The following is a 25252-nucleotide window of genomic DNA, read 5'->3' on the forward strand; positions in this document are numbered from 1 at the left end:
TCTGCACCAAAATATTTATTTCTCGGGAATTACTGATAAGCATTTCTTTAAATGTAGCTTTTCTCCAACACAAATGGAATCATAACTAAAACATTTTGCACCCTACTCTTTTCACTTACTAAATCTTAGAGAACTTATGTCACAATATATTGTTCTACATCATTTTTAAAAATACATGGATAATTTAACCAGTCCTCTGTGAATGGCCAATTAGGCAGTTTTCCAGTTTTTATTAAACTAATCAGTGTTCATGTTTACTTTTCGAAATAAAATAAAAATTTAGCAATTAGCTTTATTCATTAAAGGAAGCTCAGTTTCATGATAACTTGTTTCCTATGTGAGAACACACACTTGTTCCTGGAGTCAGACACAATCTTAAAAGATCATTGTTTAGTTGTATATAAGGTGGGCTATTTTTATTGGCTATGAAGAGATAAAATATTTTAATACTTATTTTACCTATGATACATGAAATGTGTTCCCTCTATTTTTGTTTCTTGGGCAGACTTTGAGGGTAAAAAAGTCCAAACTGAAATATCACTGCCAAGCAAGTTCACTAAACCCAGCTACAGGTGATGGAGAGGGTTTTGACTGACGGTCATTCCTTTGATGGCTTCTACCACGAAGTCTCTGATGAGGCAGCAAGGCAAAAAAGTTAAATCTTTCTCCCATCTTCTTAGGATTCATTAACATGTCATACCCCTGAAGTAACTGCTGCCTTGATGATGGCTCGTCTGATTTGTCTAAAAGAACCTAGAAAAAAAAATTTCTTAGTAAAAACAAGACAGGATTTCTAATTATCTGCAGCAATACTAATGACTCTTAGCTATTCGATAAAGCTGTGCTTAGGATGTGTTTCTGATCACCTGCCTCAAAGTCGGGGTGCTTCTTAAAAACAAAGGTTGCTGTGACCCAAAATGTTGCTGTGATTTGAATGTTTAACAAATACTCCCAGATGGTTTGATCTACACTGAAGGGTTACAGTGTCCTCAGAACAGTTACAAAAATTCATATCCCAAAATGTGGACAAGTTTTCTAAAGAATGTGAAACTATTTGAAAGTCTTAAAACTCTACCTCATATAAAGATGCATGAAACTTAGGCTGCTCCACCCCCAAGGCATCTGGTTACACTAAATCCTACACTGCTGAGAAGACTGGAAGATGAAAGTTCTGGTAAACTACAAGAACATTAAGGCCAGGTGAACTTATTATTTAAAATACATTTTTTTAATACTGTGAAATTAAAATATTTAATGATAGTGAAACAAATCATTACCTTCAGCCGGACATCAATGCCCATATTTTTTAAAAACGTTTGTTGTTTTATCGGACCCAGAGAAGCTACTTTTTCCTGTGCCATTCTGCGCAAATAACTGAAGTCCACATCAGCTGTTAGGTCGGCTGTTCCTGGGGCAATTAAGACATCATGAAGCTTGTGGCCACAAAACCCCTTGAACATAATTTTTTAAATGATGAGTTTTTGTTTTATGGTGTCATTGTCAAAATTAAAGAAATGTTGTCATTTTGGTACATTTTACATAACTATTAAAAAAATATATGGCCTAGGTCAGTGGTTTACCAACTCTTAAAATGTAGTAGCAACCCTTTTCTTGAAATGAGATGCTATGTGGAAAACCTAGTAATACCCTTGACAGTTATATAACATTTTCATTTATGCCCATGGTGATGGAATGGGGGAGATCTCATTAATTTCTCCAGATGACTTCAGGTTATTAAAACCTAGATGGTGTTTTACAAAGTATATCCATTAACTTTGTGAGTCAGAATCACCTGAAAATATGTTACCATGCTCTATTCAGACCTAGTGAATCAGAATCCTGGGGGTAAGACTAGGAAATCAGCATTTTTAACAAACACTCCAGGTTTTTCTTAGGTACAATAGAGTTACAAATTGAGAACCACAGATTTAGAAAATGAATAAAAGCATTTAGTTAAATGTATTTCCATTAAAGTATAGTAAACAATTGATCATATTCAAAGAACTTAAGAGGATGCTTAAGAAACGTAAAAAAAAAAATACATCTGGAGAGGAAAAGATGCTGAAAATATGATAGAAAAAGTTTGATTACAGTAGCTATATTATATCTGCAAAGAAGTGCCAAAAACAATTTTTTTAATGGAGGGGCAGGAAATTTTAAGACGGTCTTTCCATTTGTATTATTTAGATGCTTACTAGGATCTATGCAAACCTAGGTTCTACAACTTAAGGAAGAATGTAGACAATTCAGGCCCTACTCAAAAGAGAGCTGAACAGTTGACTTAGGCTTAGGAATAAGATCTAGAGTTAAGAGTATTATATCATCAATTAACATTAATTATAACATAATATAAAACAACAAAGCTAGGCTCTGTGGAAACCAAAGATAAAGATCTTCAATGAGTTCAAACCTAACAATTGATAATTAAGTAAATCATACCAATTAAACAGTTAAATTCTAATAAGTCATGTTACTGAATTATACATACCCTGAAGGTATCTGTCTTAGTTCCATCATGACCATAATCTGCAATCAGTGCAGCACCTCCAGTTAGTGCAATGCGCTGAGAAAGTTCCTGGATAATAACACCAGCATCAGGACACACTTCCACGTGATCCCTTGTTTCATCGTGCTGGTAAGGGAACAGTCGGAAGAAAATATTTCAAAAGAACTGTTTCTTTAGGGTTTCTTGTATTTTTTTTTTTTATTTTCAGGGTTTTTCTAAGAAGAGCATTTCTTAGTTACAATAAAAATAAATTCATTCCCCGTATATGTTCCCTACACTCAACTTTTCAATGACATCCTTTTTATTATACAGAATTTCCTGGATCTTTGATGCCATCCACTAAGCTTACAAAGACATTTCAATTTTAATCCCTTTTATAAAAAGACATATGACCTCCAACCCTCCAGGTGGCCAAGTACATTATCACTTTACTTATGGTGCTATTACTTCTACATTATAATTCACATAAATATATTACACTGGATTGAAAGCATAGAAAAGGGGTTTTTTTGTGTGTCTGCTCAGAAGAGTGCCTGCCACATAACAGGCACTCAAAAAATGGTGCCAAATGAACAAATGACATAAAGCCAATATAAAAAAACAGACCCTATTAAACAACTATGATACCTTCTGTTGGGGCTAAAGGTATACCTAATGATATTCCCTAAATCTAGAAATATCAGTTAATGAACTATGGCCAATATACCTGAGGCCCTTATTTCCCAAGACGTTTGAGTATTAACTAAGGGTCCTCAATAAGTGCAGATGAGCTTAAAAAATAAAATGTCAGATATTAATACTTGTCAACTTGACTAGTATATATGAAATTTCACTAATTCCTGAGATAATGGAAAATTTATTTTTCTTCATTAGAAAAACGTACACTAACATCTGCTCCCTCCTAACACCATATAAAAATGAAGTAGTGACCTGCCCTGACATCTCCGCCTACAATAGCACAGGTCTAACAGATACAGAATTAGAAAACTCAGCTCTTGAATCTCAGCTCTTCCTACTACTTACTAGAGATGAATTACTTAAGCCTTTCAGAGTCCATTTCGTCATTACACATGTACTAGAATTACTGTCAAGGATTAAAAGAAACAACAAACCACTTAGTCTCCAGTGCTATTAAATAAATTACTGTGGTTTAACTATAAAAACCATGCAGTCAGCCACTTCAGGCATAAGCTGATATATTACAGTATACCATGCTGACAGTCTTTCTATTTTAGACTGCTCTTCGAGATGACAGTCTCTATTACCATTTGCCCCATTCAAATGAGAGGGAAAATCATTACTCCCTCTCTCATAAGTGAATGCTACTCAAATCAAGAACTAAAAGGAATCACAACTCCCAGGGCCAGGGGGTTAGCTCTTGGTAGCTTTACAAGTTTGTTTCTCACTCAGGTAAAATTTGGTAGCCAGAAGATGAAAATACAAAATGTTCACAAATGCTTCGGCTGATGTTTTAACTTACTTAAGCTTTGCAAAAGAAACTTAATTCATAGATTAATGTTGAAAAGCTCCTGTGCTTTTTAAAAACTGATAACTTCTGAAGCAGCAGTTTTTAATTATGGCAAAATGAAATCTTTATTTTTTTCCTGAGCTGGTAAAAAAGGAATAAAATAGGCAATCTAAAGCCTAAACACTCCCGAGAAGTATGTTATTTTTGAACCTTAACACACAACCCCAAGATAGACAGGCTTTTGTGCTTATTCCTTAAAGTTAATAGAAAACTAGTAAATCTGCCATTCTGGCAGTCTAGAATCAAATTTAGATGTGGGTGAAAGCAAAGAAAAAAGGCATGCTCTATGATTAGCCCAAAGAAAATGATAATAAAACATATAAAATAGAGTTGTTTTGAGAATTAAATGAGGAAATACAGAGTGTCATATACAAAACACTCATTAAATACTGTTGTTACTGTCCAGTATACTACATTGTTTTCACGGACATCAAACCATCCTTCAAGAGACAATACTGCCAACATTTGATAGGTAAATAGAGAAGGTAGTTGCTGAGTAAGCACTTATTCTTTCTCTTATTACATTACAGTAAGGTCACAGCTAAGAAATGATTTTAACCTAGTCTCCTGACTCTAGATCCTCTCCACTTTTCACAATTAATAAAAAACACCTCACATATTGCCAGCAACTCCTTCCCTCTGTAAAGGAATTCTAAAATAGTGACTCAGAAAATAAGACTTTGAAGATTTGACTGGCAAACTAAGAAGAAAAAAAACTTAATCTTACTTGTATGAAGGCTTCTGCTGGGGTGGCACAAGGCGCCAAAACAAACCTCAGTTTATCAGAAACTTGTGGGTCAATATCAACAAATACTTCTCGCCATCCTTGTGGTGTTTTCTAAACACAAAATAATGCAAAAAAGCATATTTTTGCAAGTTTGTTCTCAAAATTGCCTCTACCAAAAATAACGATCAGTTTTCTCCTCTTCCCATAAATAAGATAGATAAGTAATACTTAGCACTCTACCAGTTAAAATTAAAGGCATTACTTCATTTCCTTTAAACAATATGAGTAGACTGATAGATGCAAACTATTAATATTGTTTAGATAAGAGATGAAGCTGTAGAAGATAAAACAAGCATGAAAAGTGCCCCAAAAATGGAAAACAGACTCAGGAAGACTAATCAGAAGCTTTTGCTAATAAATTACTACATAGTAATACATACTCTTAGCCTTGAAGTTACCAGTACACATACATTATCACAAAATCTTAAATCTCCTCATAGAAAGAATGAATAATTTTAATCTTTGGAATTTAAAAATATTTGCTAAAAAGTAATCCTTCATTGTTCTATAGCTATTTACCATCTTACATTCTCATTTATTTTTATCAGAAGAATTAAGAATTCTTAACAATTATCTTAAGAGAATTAAGAATCCTATTTAATATTTCATTTTTGCTTTCAATTCACATTCATGAGAAATTCCAAATATGTACATATACTGAATAATTAAATGCCATAAATATTTATTCTTACAACAAAAAGCTCTTTGTTATTCAATTATAAACATGACTTTTTTTCCATCATACCTGAAACTTATGCACAGGAAGAACGTCAAAAAATTCATGTGCAAGATAAAAGCTGTATGCTATTTAAAAATAGAACAAAAAAAATATTGTTTAAGTATTTTTAAGATAATTGGCTCTTTTGCACATTAACAAAAAGTAAAATGCCTAGTTCTTTGTACTGGAACCTATGAGGCTTCCATAATCACCACTACCACAGAATTATCCCCCTCTTCACAGCAAACTTACTCTGCAGAAAGTACAGAGGATCAATTATTACTATTCTCATTTCCATATATCAGGGTCAGAGAGCCCAAATATCTCAATTATCAGTTTACTCTTATTCATCACTAGGCCTGAAAAAAATTAGAACTCAAATTTGTTAGCTGAAAAAGACTTGAATTTCCAAAATTCATCTGAGACCACTGAGGCCAGGAACAGCTGAGGTGTCTTGCCCAAGATGAGACCACCTCAGGTTTGAGCCAGAGCTCATCGATGTAGGATTCCTGAGGAGTGCAGAGATGTTCTTGCAACACACCGCTTGCCTTTAGGCAAGTAAGGATGTTCAAAATATAAAATAATTAAAATAAATCAATCTATTAACACTGCTTCCTCCAGTCCCTGCTACCCTAGGCTGCTTATCAGCAGTACTATCTAAGGGGTAGAGAAAAACTAAAAAGTACACCAACGATGTGCATTGTGGTTTTGGTTTTTGGTTTTGTTTTTGTAAAACCACATGAAATTCACTGTTCCTTCACATTAGGCAATTTTATTTTCTAATACAACGCCCTTTTGTAGTTCACTACGCTCTATGGTAAGGAAATTGGCGCACAAAATCTATTACAGATGCTCCTCAACTTACGATGGTGTTATGTCCTGATAAATCCATCTTAAGTTGAAAATACTGTTAAGTCAAAAATACATTTAATACACCTAACCTACCAAACATCACGGCTTAGCCCAGCCTACCTTAAACGTGCTCAGAACACGTACATTAGCCTACAGTTGGGCAAAATCATGCTGCTGCCGCTGCCCAGCATCATGAGAGCGTATCCTACGGCACATCAGTAGCCCTGGGAAAGATCAAAACTCAAAATTCGAAGTACTGAATGGATATCACTTTCATGTCATTGTAAAGTTGAAAAATCCTAAGTCAAACTATCATAAGTTGGGACTATCTGTATATTGCTCTACAAGGTTGTGGTCACCTATCACTACTTTCAGGGGTTGTGATGAAAATTCTCTCATTAATCAATGTAAAATCATTACCTTTTGGAACATCCTGCAGATCTCGGTACCAGGAAATAGGAATCCCAGACTTAGTAACACCTTTCATGAATACTGGTGACCCAGCACTTTGCTCTAACGGGATCTTCTCATCAGTCAGTGTTAATGCTTGAATCTCGCTTAATTTTTGGCTGACCTCTACCAAATGTATTGAAATGTCACAGTTCTTCAGTACAGAGCCAAGCTGACTGAATACCTAAGTAGAAAAAGAAAAATTGGCAAAATGTGTTGAGCGGACTTTAGGTTTTCCAACCACTGAATTCAGTAATTTGCTCGAGTTATAGTAGAATAATTGGTTCCAGAAAAATTTGTTCCTCACACAAGCCACTGTCCAGCAGTCTATGAGAATCATAACCTGTTAGAGTTATTAAATATAGTCTATACAGGAAAGGAACAGTACACAATTTTGTTTCCTAATGATAAAATTTAGAATTATGATTAACAAATGAAAATAAAAGATTAAGCATCTAATAAAACAAGGATTCTGATCAGGGAGTCAGGAAAAAGACCAAGAAAATCAAATGTATATAGCCTTGATTTTATAAAGCTCCCATGTCTATGAAATAATCTCTTCTTTGAGATGATTAAACTGTATTCTCAGGAAATCAAATGTGAACAGCACCAGTAACAGCTTAACTTTGGGATTCTTTCACACTTTCAATTTTTTTTTAGCTATGCAAATTTTTTTACTGTTGTAAACATGAGAAAAAAGGAATATACTAATATTTTATCAATATTTTAATGCTAAAAATTCAATGCCAAAAGCATAAAGTACATCAATATTTTTCATTTGAATTTAATTTTCACTGGTGATTTGCTGACTTTTGAGACCTGAATATGCAATTACAGCATGATAATGATTTTCCAAATTTAGTTTTAAGATGAAACTACAAATGGAAAAACTTCTTTCCAAGAGAAAAATCCTTCAGAAAGTATGATCAAAAATGAAAACAAATCTATAATTATGTCTTTGCCTATTTTCTTTACATTACTTTTAAATTCTCTGGCTGTTTAAGAGTTCTTAGACTGCATCTAGGGAAGCATCCTTTATACATTTTAAGAGCTGGGAGCCTGATTTTCAAGTACTTGCAACAACAAAAGTATTGAGAATCTTACTATTTTATATGCAAATGACTTTGCCAATTTAGAGATATAAGTATAAACTTCAAAAGTTTAATAGTTACCTATCATGTACTACAAACAATATTCCTTTTTAACATTTTTATAAATCAGGTAAAAATGATAGAACAATACATGGAAAAATACCCACTCTCTGATTAAAGAAATGGGACATGACCCTTACCTTTAAAGCCCCCATGTCCTCCCTCACCCTCAGATGTCATTGCCATTCTGAATTACAAGTTCATCATTTCCTGGCTTTTCTTTATAAATGTTAATATATCTGTGTCACCAAACATATAGTATTTAATGTTGACTATTTGGGGATTTCATATAAATGTAATAATATGAAGTGAATTCCCTTACAAATTAGCTATTTTCACTCAACAAGATGCTGAGGACCATGTTGAACATGGTTGCAGTCTACTCTGATTGCATGCATTTTCACAGCACCTAGTATTCCATTGTCAGACTGTACTACAATTTATTGATCTATTTTCCCATCCATAGGCATTTGGGTTGTTTCCAGTTTTTTGCTATTTTAAGTCATGCTGCTGTATTCTTGTACCTGTCTCCTGGTACATACATGCACAAGTTCCTCTAGGGTATACACATATGCCTAGCAGTATAACTGCTGGGTCATACAGTACAGATTCTCAGTAGTTGTACCAAATTATACTCTTATAAGCTCTACATTTCCCCATCTTTACCAATATTTGGTGTTGCCACACTTTCTAACTTTGAGGGTACAGTGGTATCTCGCTGATTTTAATTTTCATTTCTCTGACTACCAGTGAGTCTGAGCATCTTTTTGTTTTTATTAGCTATCTGAATTTCCTCTTTTATGATGAGCTTGTTCACATACTTCACCTGATTTTTCTATTGAGTTATCTGTCAACTTATTGACTAAAGGAACTAATTCTTCGTTGGTTATGGGTTGCAAATAACTTCTTCAACTTGTGGCTTGTCTCATCACTCTCTTTATGGTGTTTTTGAAGAACGAAAAGTTCCTAGTTTCTTTAAAGAACAAAAATTTCTTAATTCTAATGTAATTGGAATTACTGATACTTTTCTTTATGGCTTTTGCTTTACGTATAATTTAAAAACTCTTTCCCTACTCAGAAGACAAATATATTTTCCCATAATGTCTTCTAAAAGTTTTATACTTTCAGCTTCCACATTCTGCCCTCACATTTTAAAATTGTAAATGGACGATAACTAATTATTTATTAGATTATTGTCACACTATATTTTAGCTGAGAAATATGAGATTAGGGACGTAGGACTGAAAGTGAAGAAAAATCAACAAAGTTTGTAAACTCAATCTAAAGTAATCAGCTATGTATGCATGAGACTTTAAGACATTCCTCTGTTACCTACCCTCAAAATATCTCCCGCGAGGGTACCCCTACCTGGGCCCAGTTCCACCAGCTGGAAAGCTGCAGGTTTTCCAGTGGCCATCCATTCACTGATAAACCATATCCCTAGGAGCTGTGACAAGGAAAAAATACATTCAAGTATTATAAGGTAAAAAAGTATACTGTAATACAAAACTCTATGTAACTACACACTCTATGCCAGAAAGCAGAATGTTTGCAAACAACCATATGTATTTAATATGTACATATAGTATGCACACACAGGAACTTCACTGGGACTATGTTACAACACAGACACTAGTTAGGAAGCTTAATAACAGGAGAAAATAGTTAAAAGGCAGCCTCCACTATAAAAAGTCCACAACACACATAAAAGAATATCACTTACAGAAAAGCGCTAGTATTTGAAAGCAAATAGATATATAAAATATAATTATATAATTATGCTATTTCTTTGTACTTACATGATTTCAATAATTACAGAGCTTTTAGGCATAAGCAATATGTCTTTTAAATACCTGGATTCTACTTCCTCTTGTATACTATCTCTTATTTCTAAACTGATCAAAGGTTCTTACATGAAAATAAGTGGAACTAGAATTCCTGAAAAGAACTGTTTCATAAAGGGAGACTTCCACTGCAACTATGGCTAAATCATCGTTGGGGACTTTAGAGCTCATTTTGATTCCACTAATTCCACAGTGTTCTTTCTTATCCTTCTTTCTTCTGGGGTACTCTCAACCTCTTTTGTCGCCTTTCCTTTGTCTCTCTTCCTTCTTTCAGTCTCATCTTTCATCTGGTTCTCCTCTTTACTTACCTCTTTACTTCCATTCCTTTTCCTTCTCTTTCATTTTGTCTCTCTTATCTCTGCAATTCCTTTTCTACAGTAAAGTATAAACTTTTCAGATGTCCTTTATATGCCTCTCTATTCCCTGAGTACATAAACTACTAAAAATTAATATTTTTGATGAATCATAAAAACAAAGCTGTAAAACCCTATTATAGAATGATACATCTTGATCTGCTCTCAAATGTTTGTGATATTAGTTTCTTTTATAGTTTACATTGGATATTACCTCCCCAAAGATCTGACTTATTTCAGGTGAAGTAATAAAATCTCCTTTTTCTCCTAGCATGTCACGGTACACATAATATCCCTAAGTAAAAAGAGAAAATGGAGAAAAAAAAATTAATTTTCAAATAAGGCTTTTAAAAACACCCCTCCAAAATCTTACATGATGTATACAATGAAGTAAACAATTATGTAATAAGAATGTCCTCTCTTCTAGATAAGCAAGATAAACACAGTATCTTTACCTAAAATTTACGAATAGTCATTTTGCAGAACTGATAGAAAAACAATTACTCCTTGACTCTAAAAGCAGAGGCCATGCAGTGTCCGCCTCTACATTCCACACACGCCCCACCGCCCCCCTCCGAAAATCCAACACGGTAAGACCCTCATACCATCCAGTGCCCTCCTCCAAATTCTCACTTTGTTTCATATTGACCTTGCCTGTTAGTGTTGTTGTTTCTCCACCTGGGTGCTAGTTACATGGAGTGTTCACTTTGAAAATTCATCAAACTGTAAATGTGATTTACGCATTTTTTATATGAATGTTATAGTTCAATAAGTAGTTTTTTTAAATTAGCTCTTCTTGTTCACATATCCATGCCATTGCAAATATCCTCCGTTCTTCTTTTCCATTTCTCATCTATTGAATCTGCTGACCTCCTCTTCTAGTCCTTTGCCTCAGACTAAATCCAGTGCTTCCTTTTCTGAGCTTATTCATTTACATGACTATGTTCTTCAACAGTAGGCGTAGTTATCTGGGGCAGAGAACTATCTTATTCACCTTCATATCCCAAGTTTTAGCATAATGCCTAACCTTCAAGAAACACTTGAGAATTATCTGTTTAAAAAGTCCCTACTGTCTTTATGCCCCTTCTTCTACCACCTTACTCTTACCAGGTGACCTGGGCTCCTCCTAACACAGGAATTAAAGAATGTTATTAAACTTGACTTCCTCAGCTTCCCGACCCCACCAGGCCTCCACCTGCTCTCATTCTTTCCTCAGGACTCAGAAACTAAAATGCCTACCCCTTCTGTTCTTATCTAAACCTGATCCTTCTACCTGTGCTCTGGACTGATCACCATTCCTCACCCAACTCTCATGGGCCAAGATATTTTTATCATCTCCTTTTTTTCAGTTTCAACTTTTTCCTCTCAGAATTAGAAATGTCACTCCTATCTTTGAAAATTTTTTTCATTCCACACAGCATTCCGGAACCCTCTAGCCTTTCTATTTCCCTTCATAACTAAGTATTTCAGGGATGTTTTTGGTATATGTTATGAACCTCTCTAGTAGTCTAGTGAAGCCTGTGGACTCCTTTATAGAATATTTTTAAATGTACAGGACTTAAAACATGCAGGATTATATAGACATATGAAAAGATGCTCAAGGTCGCTAATCATCAGAGAAACGCAAATTAAAATCACAGTGAGATACCACCTTGCACCTGTTAGAATGGCTATCATCAATAAATCAATGTTTGCGAGGATGCGGAGAAAAAGGAACCCTCAAACATTGTTGGTGGGATTGAAATTGGTACAGCCACTATGGAAAACAGTATGGAGGTTTCTCAAAAAATTTAAAATGGATATACCTTTTGACCCAGCAATTGCACTTCTGGGTATTTATCCAAAGAAAACCAAAATAATAATTCGTAAAGATCTATGCACTCCAATATTCATGGCAGCACAATTTACAATAGCCAAGATATGGAAGCAACCTAAGTGCCCATCAACAGATGAGTGGATAAAGAAATTATGGCTAATATATACAATGGAATATTACTCAGCCATTAAAAAAAATGAAATCCTACCATTTGCAACGACATGGATGGACCCAGAGGTTATTATGCTGAGTGAAATAAGTCAGAGAAAGCTAAATACCATATGATTTCACTTATTTGTGGAATCCAAGGAACAAAAAGAACAAACTAGTCAAAAACAGACTCAAAAATATAGTGGACAATTTGGTGACGGACAGAGGGGAGGAGGGTTGGGGGGCTGGAAGAATGGGGTGAAGTGTTAAAGAATTATAAATTAGTAGTTGATAGATGGTCACGGGATGGGGAGCATGGCAGAGGTAATGTAGTTAGCATTAATATGATGGCTAGGTGGAGGGTCAGGGCAGGGAGGGAGCAATTGGGGGGATCGTTTATGAACTATATAGATGTCTAACCAATGTACTGTATACTTGAAACTAATTTAAACAAATTTTTTAAAATGCAGGATTACAAATCAATTAAAATGTAATTATCAAATATTTAAAAATAAATTTGTGATACAGTAATACATATACTTCTTTATATTAAAAACCAAAACCATGCCAAAGGTCTTATAATAAGTCCTGAAGCATAGATGAGCATAATGGTATCTGTAATCAATCACTCTGTCGTGATATGACAATATCAGTAATTTCCACTGATGCTATCTAAAGTCACAGGTATTGCTGATGCTACCAGTTGTTGCCGATGTTCATAGTTAGAGAAACGGTAAATTTCAGTTAGAAGTTAACGATAATAACTGCCTTTTCTAAACCTCTGGACACTGGACCACTCCACCATATCCAACAGCAATAGGCCGAACCAACCTCAGAATTCCACAGATCTCATATTTCAACCCAGCAAAAGGTTAAACATTCTAAAATAAAAGGACTACTGGCTTTCGCCATTGGCTTTGTGGAGCAGACAAGGAAATACAAGTCAGAAAGTTGTGACAATGTTTAATCCTAGAACAGTAAAGACACAGACCTTCCATTCTCAAGAAAAAAACCCAGAATGTTTCCAATGCGTGTGAACCCTCCCCACACAGACTACTTTCCAGGCACCAAACTCCTATTTCTAGTCGCCTATTGGAGATTTCCACTTAAGAGACCTGCATAAACTTTAAATTCATATATCAGACTGAACTCTTTATCCTTCCCCTCTCTCCTAAAACAGCTACTGCTCTTCCACATCCCCCGTTCCCTTCTCCCAGAGAAATGACTCCACCATCTACCATAGTCATCTCACAAATCCAACTGGTTACAGTCTCCTGAACACCTTTGGAATTTGTTATCTCCATCTTAATGGCACGGCGGCTGACTTGATCCAGCCCTGACAGGTGAACTCATCCGTCCCCAGGCCTTCGGGGTGGTTCTTCCCCTGGAACCAACTCCGACTACCTGGACTGAAGACGCTCTGGCTCCTCTCTAGGCGCACCCCTCCAGACTCAGTCTTCGCAAATCTGCTAGAGTGAGCCTGGCCCTCTGGCTCCCCGACCCATACCTTGGCAGGGTTGGTCAAGACCTCCTTCATGTACTCGGCCACAGTGATGGGGCCCGTAGACTTGATTTTGTACGTAAGATGCCGCAGCATTGGAGTCACCGGGTTGTTTTCTACCGGGTCTTTCCCGGAGCTGAAGTATTTCCCTCTCCATAGGCAGGGAATGACTGCGAAAAACACACATTAAACAAGACCTATTAAAAACTGTAGTATTTACACGTGCAAAGCAGTGTGAGCACTTTTGAAGCGGCTTCGTTAACCCTTAACCTCACCCGAAATCGGGAAAGCGGACTCTGGCCCACAGAACCCATAAAAGACGCAAGCAGGCGTGCACTTGGCCCACGACCTCTTTCTGTCTGAGGTGGACTACTGTCCTGCGTGAGAAAGGCGCCCCACGCGGTTTCCACGGCAACGTGGCCTGGGGTTGCGGGTGAAGAACGCTTACCCGCACGTGCCGCGGCGCTCAGCTGCCGGGCACCGACCTTAGCTAGGACTCTCATACCGAATTTCCCACGCTGCATGCGGAGCCCGGAGGTAGGGATTGCAACCATTTCCGGGAGAAGACCCGCCCCCGCGGGGCTTACGTCACCCGGCCGAGCGGAAGGAAGTTGCAGGTCGTTCCCGCGTGCTTTCCTAACCATGGCGGCCGCAAAGACAACTTTGGAGTTCCATGCCAAGCGGCCCTGGGGTCCCGAGGAGGGGATAGAAGATCCGGACGAGGACGACGAGGATGATAACGATGAAGCCGAGAATGGTTTCTCCCTGGAGGAAGTGTTACGGCTCGGAGGCACCAAGGTAATGGCCTTGGACTCACAGTGAAGGGGGACAGAGGCACTGGCAATGGCCCCGCGCGTGGCGGGTTAAATGGACCCGCCGCCCCAGAGCTGCAGAGTGGTAGAGCGTCCTGGTCCCAGTTCCCAGTTTCGAAATGTGCTCTGTGCGCTTCCCGCACTTCTTTTCCACTACTCTTTACAAGAGAAAAGTCATTTAGACTTGAATGTTTTTATGCTGTGGCCTTTCTTAGAATGTAGGCGATCCTTTCATTTTATTGACGTAACACTCCTGGCACTCACTCCATCATTCGGAGAGGAGTGACTTTTTGGTCTTGACTTAGTGGCATCGGTGTTTAAACTCCCATGGTGTTGAGATTTTAACTTCTCAGTACACGCACATGCTCACTGTTCGCTCTAGAAGTGCTTTGCTCTCTTGGAATTTACATTCTAATTGATGGAAAGAAGCAGTCACTAAACATAATATGTCAGACGCTGAAAAGTGCGATGAAGAAAAATATAACAAGGAAAGAGAATAAGGAGTTCACAGTTTTAAATGAGATGATTGGAGAACCCATCACTGAAATGTTTGCAAAAAAAAAAAAAAAAAAAGGGAAGAGGAGTGAGCCATGTTGTTCCGTGAATAACAAAAATGTCAGTAGCTGAGGTAGACTGAGGTAAGGGGAGAACAGTAAGAAATGAGGTAAGAGGGTGGGCTTTTGCTCCGAGTTTGACCGAGCCATTAGAAGATAAGGAGCAAATACGTGATGTAATTTGACTTTATTATTACTAAATATTATTTTGAGACTCGACTTTTGGGGGAGGTAGGCATAGAGGCAGATTCACAGTTTGCTCTATACTTGGGTAATATTTAATTTTTAAATATGTAATATATTGCATAATTAAAAATTAAATATAGGTAGGCATAGGGGCAGATTGACAGTTTGCTCTATACTTGGGTTCTATTTAATTTTTAAATATGTAATATATCCACATGCTACAAGAAGGGGTTTTTTTTTTAAAGGAGAGTACATGGTGAAAAGTCTTTTTCCCCATTTTTATGTCTTTTTTTATATCTTCCAAGAGACATATACAGAGACATATGTTATTTTTAACACAAAAGGTGCTGTCTATATATATACTTTGCATCCTTTTTTTCTTACTGCCCTGGAGATCCTTCCATGTCAGGATGTAAAGTTCTGTCATTGGTTTAATGTATGCATAAATCATTGTGTCTATCTTAATTTTTTATCAGCTATTTATTGTGGGTTTTTAAGTTATCTTTTGCTATTTTAAATAATGTTTCAGTATATAACCTTGAATGTATATCTTTTCCCACATTTGTAAGTGTATGTATAATCTTAATTTGTTAAAGTGTAACTTCTGGGTCAAAGAATGTGCGTCTGACACATATTTTGTTGGAAGTTGGCAGATTGCCCTCCATAGAGATGTGCCAGTTTACATTCCATCAGTCATGTATGAAAGTGCCTTTTCCCCCCAACTCCTCCCCAACACCATCTGTAATAACTTATCTTTGCTCATCTGACAGATTAAAAACTAGATGTATCATTGTGGTTTTAATTTGGATTTCTCAGTGTCATTGAGATTGAGCATCTTCATATTTTTGAAGAATGACTTTTTCTCTATGAACTGTTTGTTTACATCCTTTGTACATATTTCTGTTGGATTGCTTGTCATTTCCTTAACTAATGTGTAGGAACTTTTATGTTAATTATTAAGCACAATTACTTTTACATGAGTTGCCAGTATTTTTTTCCAGTTTATTGTCTTTTCATTTTTGTATGTTTTATATATAAGAGAGTGATAAATTTGCTCTACCTTTCCTTTATGGGCCCTAAGTTTTATGTCAAATTTGGAAAGGTTTTCTCTGCTTTGAAATTATTATTTTTTTTAATTATGTTGTGATTTCTCCTATTATTTTACGATTTTATTTTTCACACTTAAATCTTTGATCCATCAAATATTTATTTTGGTGTAAGGTGGGAGCCCAGGCAATACCATGATAACTCGATTTAATTGATTTCAAAGATAAAGATTTCACATTAACTTTTGAAGTTTTACTAAACTGTTGGATTTGTAATTTTTTTTTTTTAACTTTCTTACGTTTTTATGCAGCAAGATTATCTTATGCTGGCTGCTTTGGATGAGAATGAAGAAGTTGTGGATGGAGGCAAAAAAGGAGCAATTGATGACCTGCAACAAGGTGAACTGGAAGCATTTATTCAGAATCTTAGTTTGGCCAAGTACGGGAAAACTTTCTTAGTCGAAGAAGATGAACCAACCAATAAAGAAGATGCCAGCAAAAAAAAAACAAGTGTATCTAAATTAGATAATATAAAGCAAAATGTGGCAGAAAGTGAAAAGACGTCAGTCAAGAAGGTGAAAAATAAGAAGAGAGTAGAACAACATTCTAATGAGAACAACAGTGCCATAGCAAAAGTAAAGAAAGATAAACAACAGGACATCTTTGAGTTTATTGAAAGACAGACATTGTTACTGAAGCCTGGAGGCAAATGGTATGATATGGAATATAGCAATGAATGTTGTTTGGAACCCCAGCCTCGGGATGTTGTGTCTAAGTACAAAACCTTGGCTCAGAAGTTGTATGAGCATGAAATCAACTTATTCAAAAATAAGACAAATAATCAAAAGGGAGCCTCTTCTGCCTGGATGAAGGCGATTGTGTCATCAGGGACACTAGGTGACAGGATGGCAGCCATGATTCTTCTTATTCAGGATGATGCTATTCACGCACTCCAGTTTATAGAAACTCTTGTAAACCTTGTTAAAAAGAAGGGCAGCAAACAGCAGTGCCTCATGGCTTTGGATACTTTCAAGGAGTTACTTATTACAGACCTTTTGCCAAATAGTCGGAAGCTACGGATTTTCAGCCAGCATCCTTTCAGTAAACTAGAGCAGTTGTCCAGTGGCAACAGGGATTCAAGAGATAGAAGGCTGATATTATGGTATTTTGAACACCAGCTGAAACACTTAGTGGCTGAATTTGTGCAAGTCTTAGAAACTTTAAGTCATGATTCATTAGTAGCCACCAAAACTCGAGCCCTTACAGTAGCTCATGAGCTTCTTTGTAACAAACCTGAGGAAGAAAAGGCTCTTCTTGTACAAGTGGTAAATAAACTGGGAGATCCTCAGAACAGAATAGCCACAAAAGCCTCCCATCTATTAGAGACATTGCTTTGTAAACATCCCAATATGAAAGGCATCGTATGTGGTGAAGTAGAAAGGCTGCTCTTTCGCTCAAATATCAGCTCCAAAGCGCAATATTATGCAATTTGCTTTTTAAATCAGATGGTCCTCTCTCATGAAGAAAGTGAATTGGCTAACAAATTAATAACTCTTTATTTTTGTTTTTTTCGGACTTGTATCAAGAAAAAAGATATTGAATCAAAAATGCTTAGCGCCCTTTTAACAGGGGTGAATAGGGCATACCCTTATGCCCACACTGGTGATGACAAAGTGAGGGAGCAGGTTGATACATTGTTTAAAGTATTGCATATTGTGAATTTTAATACCAGTGTTCAGGCTTTAATGTTACTTTTCCAAGTAATGAATTCTCAGCAGACAATATCAAATCGATATTATGCAGCATTATACAGGTAAGTACATACCCTTCTAATATGCGAATGTGAGGAGTAATGTAATTTTATAACATGCAGTGCCACTTGTGAGGCAAGAGAAAGACTTAGAAACTGGATTTTCTAATTTTCTGGATTTTGAGGGATGATATTTCAAACAGTGTGGAAACACTTTGCAACTGTTTTAAGTATACCAACAAGCAATGCATTTCCTTCTAATTCGTTTTTATAATTTCATATGTGTAGCGGTTATCTCTTGAACTTAAGCCACACTGTCTGGATTTGAGTCCTAGCATTTCGTTTGCTGTGTAACAAATTACTTAATCCTCATGACAGCTTTGTTTGTAAATATGATTGATCCCATTTTACTTTGCCACAGTTTATCTATAAAATGGAGAAAAAGTACCAATCCTGTAGGGTTGTTATGAAGACTATGAAACTTTGCTATGGTTACACAGCTAGAAAATGACAGAACTGGGACTTTGATAAGATTAATGAGTTAATATATGTTAACTCATGTAATCTTCATGTGTAAAGTGCTTAACAGTACCTGACACAGTAAGTGCTTTGTAAGTATTGGCTGCTATTGTTGATATTACCCATTTGCATTTCTTTAGTTTAATCCTTTTTAACAGCTCTCCAGTCTGTGAGGTTCAGTGATTTGTGCAAAATCACACAAACAAGATCAAACTAGGATGTTTCATAGCTCTGATTGCAGTGGTCCACTAAAAACAATCTCAGATGCCTTTCCATAACTCTTAAGTGTCTACAGCTTTTTCAAGTAATAACTTTTTTGGTTTGGGAAGATTACAAGGCTAAAAATGTGGAGTTTTCAGGGTCTTGGGTTTTTTGGTAACTTTTAAGGGTCACAAGAACTTCTGATTTTTAAGAAAATGTTTACTTTATTGGAAAACATTTTTGTAATATCCGTTTAACATCTCAGTGTTTAACATAACAGTCTCACATCTCTGAGGAGTACATTCTACTGCTTGCCAAGAGATCTCACAGATGGATTTTCTCAGAGGCTTTTAAACCTTCTAAAGTATTTATTTCCTCTTGGTTTTATTAAGAATTCTTTAAATAAAAAATTTCCTAATATCAGTTGAGGGATAAAAGAAATTAAGAAATGATTTGGGTATTTTTTTTATTATTTTTATTATTATTATTATTATTTATGCCTACAGCACCTGGTCTTCCTAGGTGGTCTCCCATCCAAATACTAAGTAGGCCTGACCCTGCTTAGCTTCTGAGATCAGACATCGGGCTTGTTCAGGGTGGCCTGACCGTAGACCATGAACCGTGGCTCCACTGGGGTGCAAATCCAGGACCTTCTGCATGTAAAGCAGATGTCCTAACCGCTACACTATGGAACCACGTCCAAGAAGTGATTTGGTTTACAGAAATGCGATTTATCAAGAACTTCAGGAACATTCTCTGTCAAACAGTGGCGATACACCTATCTAAATTTTCAAAAATTTCTGTTGATGTGTAATGGAACTTATTAAATATGAGTTGCAAAATGGATGAAAATGTTGAAAACTTTTAATGTAAAGAGAGAAAATTGAATATCAAAGATTTAATAATACAGAGTATCTCATAATATCACCAGTAGATAATAGAACTATTTCTATTATGGAACTGAAATGGGAAATTTGCATAGCAGTGTGAGAATACTTCACAAGGTTAATTATTTCCATTTCTAGTATTAGTGGGGAAAAGTTAACAGAAGCACTTAGAACAAGAAGTAATGATTCCACATGAGCATTTCTGGAGGACTGTTGAGTCTGAGTGTCCTGTGTATGGAGGTTCAGATCAGTTGGAGCATCTCTAGGATTCAGCACATAGGATAAAGAGAATTTAAAACTTATATTAGATAGTTAAAAAGCCTACAGAAGAGAGGCTTTGGGGAGAAAAGACACATAGTAGCTATATAGGGTCAAGTTTTTGAAAAGCTGTCATGTAAAAGCATAATTATGTTTTTTTGTTGTGATTTTCTTGCCAACTTAATTGAGGTGTAATTGACAAGTAAAACTATGTTTTTAAAGTATGAAACTCGATGATTTCATATACATTATAATGATTACTATAATCAAATTAAAACATCCGTCACCTCACAGTTACTACTTTCTTTTCCTTTGGTGATGAGAATGCTTAAGATCTACTCTCAGCAAATTTCAAGTATACAGTACAGTATTAACTATAGTCACCATGCTGTACGTTAGATCCTCAGAATGTTTAACTGAAAGTTTGTACCCTTTGACCAACATCTCCCCATTTCCGTCTACCCCCTGCCAACCACCAATCTGTTCTGTTTCTATGAGTTCGAATTTTATTTTTTACATTTCACACATAAGTCATAGCTATCTTTCTCTGTGTTACTTACTTCACTAGGCATAATGTCCTCCAGGTTTATCCATGATGCAAATAGCAGGATTTCTTTCTTTCTCACAGCTGAGTAATATTCCATTGTATGTGTATACCATATCTTTCTCCATTTATCTGTCCACAGACACTTAGGTTGTTTGCATACTTTGGCTATTATGAATATGCATAAACATGGAAGCACAGATATCTCTTCAAGATACTGATTTCATTTCTTTCGGATATATATCCAGAAATGGGATTGCTGGATCGTGTGGTAGTTCTATTTTTAATTTTTTGAAGACCTTCCAAACTGTTTTCCATACTGGCTGTCCCAATCGATATCCCTACCAATAGTGTACGAGGGTTCTGTTTTTTCTGCATCCTCACCAAAGTTTTTTATCTCTTGCTGATAATAGCCATCTTAACAGGTATGGAGTGGTTTTGATTTGCATGTCCCTGATAATTAGCGATTTTAAGTACCTTTTCATGTACTTGTTGGCCTTTTGTCTTTGATTTTTTTTTCTTTGCTATTGAACTCTGTGAGGTTCCTCATATTTTTTATATTAACCTTTTGTCAGATAAATCATTTGCAAATATTTACTCCAATTCTGTAGGTTGCTTTTTTATTTTGTTGATTGTATCCTTTGCTGTGCAAAAGCTTTTTAGTTTGTTGTAGTTCCACTTATTTTGCTTTTGTTGCTTCTGTTTAAATTGTTTTATGTTGCTTCAGATGGCAGTAGCAGAATAATGGTAGGAAATTTCACAGGAGCAGATTTCAGCTATGGGAAAAGAAGAGATTTTCTGATAAAATGAGTTGTCCAAAATTTGATTGGGTTCCTAGTGAGAGAGTTAGCAGTTTGTAATCACTGGAAATGTTGTATACCATGGAATGAACAATTTATTCATTCAATAAATATTAAGCACTTACTGCCAGGCACAGTCCCTGTTCCATTGGACTTTGGGGGGAAAGGAGAGAAAGGCAACAAAGTGTGTTAAATGTTAAACTATGAAGAATATAAACATGGGACTGATGCAGGGAACAATGAAAGAACCTATTTTAGATATTGTGGACATGCAGACAGTTGGAGGAGAACAGCATTCATAGAAGGATGTCTCTGATACATGACTGCTGGTTGTGGAAATGTATTTTTTTAAACGCCTACAGCACCTGGTCTTCCTAGGTGATCTCCAGGCCCAACCCTGCTCAGCTTCCGAGATCAGACAAGATCGGGCATTTTCAGGGGGCATGGCCGTAGACTGTGGAAATGTTTTATGAATAAACATTTGATCTTGTTTTTGTTTTACAGGAAGATGTTGGATCCAGGGTTGATGGTGTGTTCTAAGCAAGCCATGTTTCTTAACCTTGTCTACAAATCTCTGAAAGCTGACATCGTGTTGCGCAGGGTGAAGGCTTTTGTGAAGAGGTTACTTCAAGTTACTTGTCAACAAATGCCACCGTTCATATGTGGAGCTTTATATCTTGTGTCTGAGATCCTTAAAGCAAAACCAGGTTTAAGAAGTCAACTAGATGATCATCCGGTATATTTTACAACTGCTTTTTAAATCGAGTGGGTTCCGAAACATGTCGTTATTTTTCTTCTTTGCTTCAGTGACAACAACTTAGTTGTCTGGAGCATGTAAGAGTTTGAGTCCTGCAGTCAGACAAACCTAGGTGTACATTTTACTGAGTGGGCATGTTGCTTGACCCCTTTACTCATAATAAACTGCAGTACACTAAGCTGCAGTTATATGAGATAGTTACAGATGGTTATAGAGCTAGTAGATCTCTTAATCTGTTTCCTCAGTAGTGAAATGGACATCATAATAGCACCTGCCTCATAGCGTTATTTTATAATAAGTCAAAAATTAATTGAGGGCTGAACGTTTTCATGTCATAAGGTCCCAAAGTCTCAGGGATTCTTGTCTCAAAATTTAACTCTTACATTAAGATATGAGGATATAGTCTCGCATTCTAATTTTCACTGGTGGAACTTCAGTGTTTAGCCAGAATTGCAATAAGCGAATCTCCTTCAAAACTACCTCACTTAATTGAATACAGACTTCTAGTTGATTAACTCAGATTCATTACACCACTTTTTAAGGAGTCTGATGATGAAGAAATTTTTACTGATGTAAAAGATGATGAAGACCTAGAAAAATTCACTGATGCAGATAAAGAAACAGAAACAAATACTGTGAAAAAAGTTGAGACAGAAGAAACCGTGTCTGAAAATCATATGGAGGCCAAAAAATCAGAGTCTGCTTCTTGGGTACACTTTGATAATTTAAAAGGTGAGTTTTTAAAATCTTTAAATTATTCTCTTGAATTTTTAAATGAGGGAATTGGTTGCCCCTTTGATCTTAATAAAAATTAATGTTATACCATTTTAGAAGTCCTCGGTATTGCTTTCTTAAAAATGGGAGTTCTCATAACTAGATATATTTAGGACCTTAGAAGTAAAATTTTAATATAGTGAATCATTTATTTACTAACAATACTACAGATAATAAATACACATTTTAAAACAACAAATCTTGGAAATTAGAACAAATACCTTTTGGAGCTGTGAAGATTTACTGAAAAAAATCTGTGGACATCTTAGATGCACAATAAATCTCATTTCCTTTAGCTATAAATATAAAAGTTTATACCTTTGAACCAGTTTTAATTTCTTGACCTTTTTCTGTACATGTAAAACCTCAAATGTGGAACGTATATGAAAATATAAAATGAGTGTATGTGAAAATTTGGTTTATAAACAAAAATATTTGGTTATATATTGTGCATTGTGTGTAAGTTTTGGTTCTTTTGTTTGAGCACCATATTCACCCTCTACAGTTTCTGAATGTTTTAGGATTGAAAATATCTGTGAGATAGAAAGTAGGTGTTCCATATACACACCCAAGTGAATTAAGTCCATTAATACACTATTAGGGCCAAAAGAGATCTTAGAAATGCAGCCTCTTTATTTGAGGTTGTGAAGAAAAGACCACTAGACTTGAGGATCAAGAAATGTGCCAGAACTCTTTCTTCAAACTTGTAGGAATGTAAAAACAGAAGTCTGGTAGCCATTGGGAAAGTTTTTAAAAGAAATCCATCCTTTGTCTTAAAACTAAACTGAGAATAATTCTTTAGAAGGATAATGAGCATGGACATTGTTCTGAAAATTCTTAGTTTTAAAGTTTTTAGTCTTGAGTTTCTGAAAACATGAAGATAACGTAAAGCCTGTTTCAAGTGAGAATTATTTCTGGACATAACTTACAGATATTTAGAGCACTTTAAAGATTCCAAAAAACTTTAGACCTATGTCATCTTCTGGTTATTTGCCAACTTATAGCCTAATTGACCCAGAAGTTGGTATCTTTTGTTGTTGTTTGAAAAATGGAGAAGTTTTAAAGGGGAGCTTTTAATACTTGGAATAAGCATACTACCTGGTTTTTTCAATAGCAAGTGATAACTTGGGGCCAAGATGAATTCTTGAAGTGGCTTGGAGTTTATAATCTAGGTAGGATGCCTGGCTAACTAAGATTGTTGGAAAGTATATCTATTGGTAACATGAACGATGGTGGCTTTAGTGACATTTTGGGTGAGGAATAAAGCAGTTGAGAAATGTGTTTTTGTTTTCAGGTGGCAAACAGTCAAACACATATGATCCATTCAGTAGAAATCCTTTGTTCTGTGGAGCTGAAAATACAAGTTTTTGGGAACTCAAAAAGGTAAAATAATTTTAAATTATCTTTTAATTCATTTGTGCTCTATATTTCTCCTCATGGATTTATTAGCTCCTTGAAGTTTCTCCTTTTTTTTTGCAAATAATATAGAAGTTCCATTATTTAGACATGAATTAATCATAAGGAAGCAGTTTGAAGTATGTCACACAGCTGTAATGCTTTCTAACCCATATTTCTGTTGCCTCTGATAAACATTAAATTTCCCACATTTACACTTTTCAGCATTCACATGTACAAAATCTTAAATAATGTACATGCAAAATAAGGATGTTGTACATGGCTATAAATAAGTTTGGCTTTTTGTAGGTGGATTATTGAAGACAATGGCTTCGTAAAATTGGTAAATTTTGCTTTATGCATTAGAGATCCTTGAAGTTTTGTGGTGATAGAACTTTTTGCAAAAAAAGTTATATTTTAACTGTATAAGAGTAACTCATATCTCTAATAACCTTTCTGCAATTTTTGTAAAGAAAATAATTGTCTTCCCATATAGCGATTCTCAAAGTGTGGGTATAAAAGGCTCTTGGGGTTCCCTAACACCTTTTCACGAAGTCTGCAAGGTCGCAACTGCTTTCATAGTGATACCAAGGCAGTATTTACCTTTGTCACTGTATTGACAGTGGCACAGATGGTATAAAAGAAATGATAGCTGAAACTGTTAGTGCTTAAGCATGATAAAGACAGCAATAAGCTGCAGTTGCTGCCACATTTCTTTACTGCCACATTTTAAAAAAGGCAATATCATGTAAGAATGATGAAGCAGGGAAAATTATTGATTTTATTATCTCGAACTTAAAGTACATTTATTTTTAATATTCTGTGTACATATATAGCAAGAATGCATAACGCACTTCTGCTGCATAAGTAAATGTGAAGGTTGTCTCATCTTTCAAGGACAAGTATTTATATAGTTGTTTGAAACTCAATTAACTACGTTTTTCGTGAAGGACAGGCTGAATAACAGACTCTGGTTATTCATACTGGGGTATTTGGGATATTCAGACATTTTCTTGAACGTGAAGAAAATTCACAATTATGTGATGGTTTAATAAATGCTCCGTTTTCCAACTATAAATCTGTACGAGGCCAGATTTTCTCCATATACTTCAA

At 35.8% G+C, this 25252-nt stretch overlaps 2 protein-coding genes across 4 annotated transcripts in view; one reads left to right on the top strand and one right to left on the bottom strand.

Moving 5' to 3' along the window:
- NDUFAF7 (NADH:ubiquinone oxidoreductase complex assembly factor 7) lies at positions 1-14238 on the bottom strand. 3 transcript variants are annotated; one of them, XM_039887407.1, is made up of 10 exons: positions 14105-14238; positions 13663-13826; positions 10404-10484; positions 9329-9439; positions 6812-7025; positions 5567-5625; positions 4762-4872; positions 2489-2632; positions 1278-1451; positions 1-753 (listed from the first exon to the last, which is right to left on the bottom strand). In XM_039887407.1, exons 1-10 carry the CDS (start codon positions 14208-14210, stop codon positions 538-540), a joined length of 1380 nt encoding a protein of 459 aa, XP_039743341.1. In that variant the 5' UTR covers positions 14211-14238; the 3' UTR covers positions 1-537. The 3 variants fall into 3 exon arrangements, with proteins under 3 accessions (XP_039743341.1, XP_039743342.1, XP_039743343.1); XM_039887408.1 differs by having other exon boundaries at positions 14162-14218; XM_039887409.1 differs by lacking the exon at positions 14105-14238 and adding an exon at positions 13932-14038.
- CEBPZ (CCAAT enhancer binding protein zeta) overlaps positions 14164-25252 on the top strand; it is a 20018-nt gene continuing 8929 nt past the window's right edge. The window contains exons 1-5 of the mRNA XM_039887401.1: positions 14164-14454; positions 16566-18067; positions 21718-21949; positions 22513-22702; positions 24039-24127. Of these exons, the coding sequence (XP_039743335.1) occupies positions 14179-14454; positions 16566-18067; positions 21718-21949; positions 22513-22702; positions 24039-24127 (2289 nt within the window). The 5' untranslated portion in view covers positions 14164-14178. The remainder of the gene's footprint in view (positions 14455-16565; positions 18068-21717; positions 21950-22512; positions 22703-24038; positions 24128-25252) is intronic.

This window comes from Pteropus medius, unplaced genomic scaffold (genome assembly GCF_902729225.1).
Source record: "Pteropus medius unplaced genomic scaffold, Ma_sr-lr_union100, whole genome shotgun sequence".
NCBI classification, from domain to species: Eukaryota; Metazoa; Chordata; class Mammalia; order Chiroptera; family Pteropodidae; genus Pteropus; species Pteropus medius.

Coding starts and splice junctions, on each gene's coding strand:
- NDUFAF7 (XM_039887407.1), bottom strand. CDS start 14,210: ATGGTTGCAATCCCTACCTCCGGGCTCCGCATGCAGCGTGGGAAATTC. Junction 4,873..5,566: donor TTCCTGTGCATAAGTTTCAG/GTATGATGGAAA, acceptor TTTTGTGTTTAG/AAAACACCACAAGGATGGCG. Junction 754..1,277: donor GCATTGATGTCCGGCTGAAG/GTAATGATTTGT, acceptor TTTTTTTTCTAG/GTTCTTTTAGACAAATCAGA.